Source organism: Pterocles gutturalis, unplaced genomic scaffold, assembly GCF_000699245.1.
Source record: "Pterocles gutturalis isolate BGI_N339 unplaced genomic scaffold, ASM69924v1 Scaffold53218, whole genome shotgun sequence".
NCBI classification, from domain to species: Eukaryota; Metazoa; Chordata; class Aves; order Pterocliformes; family Pteroclidae; genus Pterocles; species Pterocles gutturalis.
This window is the reverse complement of record NW_010127686.1, coordinates 1-6,459: the sequence shown is the minus strand read 5'-3', so window position 1 is coordinate 6,459 and position 6,459 is coordinate 1. Positions and strand designations below refer to the sequence as shown.

Below are 6,459 nucleotides of genomic sequence, written 5' to 3'. Positions count from 1 at the left end.
GTACAGTTTTTACAACTAAGTTGACAGCTTCACAATTCAGTAATCTTCCTTGAGAAGATACTGCAAATCTGGTATCTTCAGTTTCATATGTATCTAAAACCCCTGGTATGATACTTCTGGGACCCATGTCTTTCAGTCAGGGCTGTTATGTGTTAGTGAAATATCAAAACCTATTTGTTACTGGTAGATGGAAAACAAAACTCTTCTGTGCAAATACTGAGTAATTTATCAACTAATCCTCTTTTTTTAGCTGTCTTCTGCTGGTGACAATTGTAATTAGGTATTGTCAGCATTTAAAGAAACATTCAGAAACTTTATGCAAATTGAAGGTCTGTTCCTGCAAGGTACTGAGTGCTTTGCCATTCTCTGCAACCTCAGTGGTTCTCAAGTCTGTTGCAGGAGCCAATCTAACATTAACTGACATAGTGTAGCTGAAAAAACTAACACCAAAGAGAAGTAAAATCCCCATACAGTTTAGCTTCTAGCAGCATTTCCCAGGAATGTAGTAAAGTTGTGCACCGATGCCTGCGGAATGGATTCACAGCATGAATGGCTTTTTCAGAGGTCTTCTCTTTTTTTCATGATAATCTGCCTGATTAATGATGATACTTCTGGCTTGATACTTTCTATGGGCTCTTCAGGTCTCCAGAATTTCACAACTTTACCCTCAGGGCTGACGAGGTACTTCCAGAAATTCCACCGAGGCTCTTTCTTTGAAGAATCTATAAGAATGGCATCAGATCATTTTAGTGACTTATACTTGTAATTGTTTCATTACCCTGCAGTGATTCTTCAGCTATTTATGTTGAAATGATCCCACCTTGTTCTGTACTAGTAGTCTGGCCATGGTTTAACTGGTTGGTGCTAATGATCTGAAAAATGGGAGGTGAATGATGCTCTCTCCTTCTTGTGAAACTGTTTAAGGGTTCATAATTTTACTATGCTCTGCTTACTAGGGAGGAGGATATGAGGACTGCATACTCACTTGGGGAATCCTCAGGTTTATGTTGGTTTAGAGGAAGTGAAATGGGAGCAGGAAGTCATGCTGGTGATGGCTTAATTCAGCTCCTTTTGTCCCGTAAGGCAAAACCTTACTGGTACCTTCTCTATCATGAACACCTGGCAAGGTAACTTCTGGGATGAAAGGGCTATCAGGAAACTATGTGGCTCCTAGAGGAGGCAGAAACAGTTTGCTGACTGTGGCTTTGCCCTTGGAGAGTCTCACAAGCTTTGAGGGAAATCTCATTTTGAGGGAAGAACTAGAAGAAAACTCAAGGAGGTTTTGACTGGGGAACAGGTGCCCAGTGGGGAACAGTGGTGAACCCTACACTGATTCTTGGAAGCAGTGGGTTGAATTTTGCCATTAGACTACATTTGTAATGTCATGACTGTAAGGGGACACCATGGCAAGCAAATGGGTATGGTAAATCTCATGTCATGGAGGCTCTGGCCCAGCTAGTAATGATATCTTTGCCAAGTTGTTATATCTAGGATCAGTTTTTGAGGTAACATAACCCTATCTCTGTATATTCTTCCAGTGTTCATTAATGTGTATGAATAACTGATACAAAATACGAACACATAGGAAGCTGGACATTATTTTAGGAAAGGTGAGGCCACAAACCTTACACTGGCCCAACAAAATGCCTTATTGCTATAAAAGCAACAAGCAGCAGTTGTGTAAACACCTTGGCACCATGTTTGTGCTGCCAGTGGATTCTTTTTGCACTGGACTGTCTGACAGTGCTAGACAAACAGCATCTATCTGTCACAGTCACAAGGGAATGTAGGATGAAGATGTTCAACTTTCTGATTGTCAAGACAGCTCAGTGAAGAAGACAGGTGCTTCTATAATTGAAGAATGCAAAGTAATGTCATGTGAAGCTGAGGAATGCACAAAAAGTCCTTATTTTAAAGTATTTAAGTACCAAAGGATCTTTCTTCTTCTTGTGGGTGAATAACATGTCAAATAAGAACGGAATGAGTGATTATGGCAGTTCTGTTTTTGTATAGGTATTAACTGATACTGGTTGCACTGGTCTTTAGAATCTGGATTCATCCCACCCAGCTGGTTACCTACGTGCCCTAGTCTCCTCTATAATGAACTGAGAAGCACCTGCAGAGTGCATTTAGTAACTCCACCGGACATGAGGCAACTCAGAGGAATAAGGCTTTACTTGAGGTCTTTGGTGACATGCCTAAGGGGAGGTAGGAAGAAACACAGTTACAGTGACAATAGTGACCACTTCAATGACTCCTGAATCACAGTACAAGAAGTGTCACAGAGGATGTGTCAAGAAGCAGTAGGTTTAAGTGGTGTAAGAAAGACTTAATTTAAATGTTGAAATAGCTCTCTGACAAAAGGAGTTGTGAAGAACCGGAGTAGGCTGGGATGTTTTGGAATCTCTCATATGACTACTGTGATAGTCTGGAGAAGCACGTGTAGTACTGGTTTGGGTGCTGTGGTCCTGTCTTGGGGCAGAGAGATGGAATACAGGTTTGGGCCTTCTCCTACCTTATTCTCTACTTAAAATTATTGTGATAGAGAAGGGTTATGTTCTAATTATATTTTCTTTCATATATGAGCATTTAGTATTATCTATGTCACGTCAAAGACCTGGCCAAAGCTCTTGCAAAGTTCAGAGAGGCTTTTTAAGTTGGTGTTGGGTCTGTGGGTTCTCTGGTTAGCTGAAGAGGGTTTCATTTTGCTTGTGAGAGTATGGGGCTCTAAGTCAGTAAATGGTTACTTTAACAGGAGTATTTGTGTGAGTGGATTTTGCAGGCTGGGCCTTGAATTTCATCAGACAAATGAATGCAAATCAGTGCTTATATAGAACTAGAGTATATATAATCCTGATTTACAGTACAGTTTATATGACAGTGGACATATGATGGCTAAAAGAGGAATCTTCTCATCTGCATGTGTTTATGTAAAATCTTCCAGTAATATTAAGATACTCATAGTTACATTTTTCTCCATAAGAATACTTGCTTTCCAACAAACAAGATCTGAAATGGGATTTTGTAGGTGGGAGTCTTTGCACTCAAGTTCATATGCCCACAAAATTGAAATTGCTAGCTGGGCTGGTCACAGTAGGGTGTTTTCATAATCATTGGGGAGACACTGATGCTTTCAGGGTACAGCTCTTCTGACCATATTTTTTGATGTCCACATTTAAATTAGATAAATTGTGTGCCAAGAGTGTCTGTTTCTCTCCATAGACTATGAAGACTACAATGTTTGCTCAGTTTAGGCCTGACAAATTTAGACTGGAATTTAGGGAGAATACTGTGGTTACAGGCAGCTTGATGTATAAAAGAAAATAGTTAAGAAATTAGTTACCTATTAGAAATTTGAAGGCAGGTTCTGCTTCTGATCCTAGGATCTTGATTTTGTGGAAGACAGGGAAGGTTACTCCATAGTTTCCTTTGGCAAAATATTCTATTTCCTGGCTTGAACTAGGCTCTGATTCTCCGAACTGGTTGCAGGGAAAAGCCAGCACAGTGAAGTGGGAGGGACCAAACTCTCTGTGTAGTTCTTGCAGCGCGATGTAATTTTTGTCTGTGTATTGGCAGTAACTGGCCACGTTTACAACCAAAGTTGCCTTCAGAGAAACAAAAGTTAGAACAGTAAGAAAAAAACCCCTAGAGATGGTGTAGAGATTACCATTATGTCTTAAAATGGCGTGTCCCACTACCACAATCGTTCTTGCCTGAAGGCTAAATTTAATCTCTCTGATCATAATTTAATTAAACAGATAACAACGATAGCAACTGAAGATACTTACTTTCAGACATCCTGTTTTGAAAAGCCAGTAAATGCATAAACTTAAGCTTACAGCTTTGTTTAAATATAAGCATGTAAAAAATATATTTAGGACAGACACTAAAATAACATTTATTGGATCAGTTTCTTGAATTCAGCACAACGTGCTACCATTCTTAAATGAGATTAAAATGAATAAATTCCTATGTTAGACTGTATTGGTTTATAGCCAAGAATATGAAAGAACATTTTTCTTAATTTATTAGCTCAAATAATTAATTCCCAGAGCAGGCCTTGGTAAAATGAATTTTTCTGTAGCTTACTGTTTGAAGAGCAGATATTTAGCAAAAATCTTTGCCGTAAATTCCTATAACCAAACTTTTTGTTTACCTACAAATGGATACCTGTTTTTCAGTAAAGATTCAAGACAAAGATATAATGAAGTTATAACTTACTTTCCCTCTGTACTTCTCCAAGGAAACGATCCTCCCTCGTGAATCCTTGACTTCAAAAGAATAAAAATCCTTGGTTTTAGCTTTAAAAAATCTGAGTTGCAGCAGGCAGAGAATGGCAGTACACAAAACCATCGACAGAAAGACAACAAAGACCCTGGCTTTGGGCACTGAGTATTTCAGAGGATAAGTAGTTGTGAGAGGCTCCATTTTCAGAATCGTTGGAGAGGAGCCTGGGTAGGCCTGGAATGTGAAGGAGGAGCTGAAATATGAAACGCAGCTTGGACTGGAAAGAACAAGCTGCTCATTTTGTCCCTGTTGCAGAAGTGGCTGTTTCAGATCACAGTGCTTCTGCTGGGCTTCTGGGTAAAGTACAGAAATATTTCTGTCTGGGAAAAAAAAAAAAGAAAAGAATGAAAAGTGTGTTCCCATCACCTAAGGATGTTGATTGCTCTGTTTAACTGACCTGTGTGGTCACTCCACAAACACTCCAGTGTTTGCACACAGTCTTGAGAGAGGCTTCTTCTGTGGATCTATCGTGCAGCTCTCGCACATCCCTGGACTCCCTCAGGTGTCCCTGGCAGAGCTGTTCAGCAGCAGGCACCTATGCTATCAGGCAGACTGGAGAAGCAGTTTGGGGCCAGCTGTTTAGTTAGAAAGAGGACAACATGGCAGAAGCCACCCAGTTTACAGCCTCTGTCCTGCCTTTCATCAGCTGCTGGGGGATCATATGCAGCTTTGTTTGTAAAAGTCTTATACTCTACATGGGGCAGAGAAAAACTGCTTGTTCATAGGCTGGCATAAGGTAACAAAAAAAGGAATTTTTTTTTTTTTTTTTTTTTTTTTTGTAATGGGGGGTGGGGTGGCTGATGATGAAAAATGAACTGCTGTTTTTATTGCTGCTTGCTAACTGTCAGCTAGCTGTGCTGAGATGAGAAGATGGAAGGTCTGCGTGAGAGAAGAATCAGTTGGCCAAGAATCTCAGGCCTAAGCCAGGCAGCTCCAGTGCTGTTTTGCTGAGGCAGTTGTGAAAGACACTCTGAACTTCAGAGCCACATGAGTCTGGTGTCTTATCTGTCTTCATTATATTGTTTCATATTTTAAAGATGTTTGCCTGTTACTCTTGGTTTCTGAAGGTACATCAGCATGTATTGGTTACAACTCGGTTATGGAAAAAACAAAATTTTCTTGTCTTCCCTTTCTCAGTTCATCTTTCATCTTTCTTTCTGTCCATTTGCCATTCCCTCTCTTCCTCTCAGCTTTCAGGACTTTTTGTCCTCCTCACATTTCTGTTCTTAGGCTTTTCTAAGCTATTGCTTGTCCTTCGGCCCATGTTGCTTGTCAGTCTCTGCTAACTTTCTTTTTTTTCCCAGTCCAAACCACCACCGAAGAGTGATTTCTGTCTCAGTTGTTTTTCTCATCACTCTGATCTTTTGCTGCACGTAGAGGCTATGTTTTAAAGGATTAAAGTAGAACAGGACTTTCTGAAGGTGAAACCTGGAACCTAGGGGTCTGTGGCTTTTCAGCGACTTCGATATCACCTCAGCTATCTTTATTTGTACAATATCATAGTGGTATGTTCAACCGTTTCTATAATGTTCTATAATAGCTGCTGTCCATGTTCAATTTGTTTAACAAGACTATATAGGGAATTTCACACAGTTCCATGTAACAGAGAGATGCTTTGGAAATACTGTGAAATTTCCGTGTTTGTGTGGGTGTTTCCTGTGATCTGAGGACATTTAAGGCTTCGTCTGTGGTAGAGAGGCCCGTGTGTGGTGTGTTAGCGGTGGGGACAGAAAAGGCACAGACTGTGCTGAAATTAACAAAGCTGTACCCAACAAGCAAACACAGGTGACTAACACTGACTTTAAAAGCAAGATTGAATGTGTCTGATTTCAGAAAATCCATGCAAAATCCCGGTGTCCAAGTTATGTCTCAATGGCTTGTAATTTGCATCTAATATTATTTCAAATTAAAAAAAAAACTTACAAGACTTAATATGTCATAAATATCTACCAGAGTACCTAATAATGATCCAGAAGCCTGTTACACTTGCTGTGCTTCCTTACTGTTGTTACTTCCACTGTTCTCCCTAAAGCATTGCTTTATTGTGGTGGTTTGTCTCGGTGCGCAGGTGCCAGGCTCGGGAAGGATCACGTACTCCGGGTTTAAGAGCTGCATCCGGAGGAGGCTGGCGGCCCGGGCGCTGGTGGCGAGCAGCCGTGTTGCCACAAGATG

At 40.5% G+C, this 6,459-nt stretch overlaps 1 protein-coding gene across 1 annotated transcript; it reads right to left on the bottom strand.

The window, feature by feature from the left end:
• Nucleotides 1-370: 370 nt before the first annotated feature.
• GPX8 (glutathione peroxidase 8 (putative)) lies at nt 371-4,428 on the bottom strand. The gene is made up of 3 exons (XM_010079335.1): nt 4,222-4,428; nt 3,344-3,605; nt 371-722 (listed from the first exon to the last, which is right to left on the bottom strand). The coding sequence occupies exons 1-3, from the start codon at nt 4,426-4,428 to the stop codon at nt 559-561; spliced, it is 633 nt and encodes a 210-aa protein (XP_010077637.1). The 3' UTR covers nt 371-558.
• Between the last annotated feature and the right edge of the window lie 2,031 nt (nt 4,429-6,459).

What these genes read in the sequence shown, in the direction of transcription:
- GPX8 (XM_010079335.1), bottom strand. Translation starts at nt 4,428, where the DNA reads ATGGAGCCTCTCACAACTACTTATCCTCTGAAATACTCAGTGCCCAAA. An exon ending in TGGAGAAGTACAGAGGGAAA is followed by an intron (nt 3,606 to 4,221) that starts GTAAGTTATAAC and finishes GTTTCTCTGAAG; the next exon opens with GCAACTTTGGTTGTAAACGT. An exon ending in TGCCTTCAAATTTCTAATAG is followed by an intron (nt 723 to 3,343) that starts GTAACTAATTTC and finishes CCATTCTTATAG; the next exon opens with ATTCTTCAAAGAAAGAGCCT.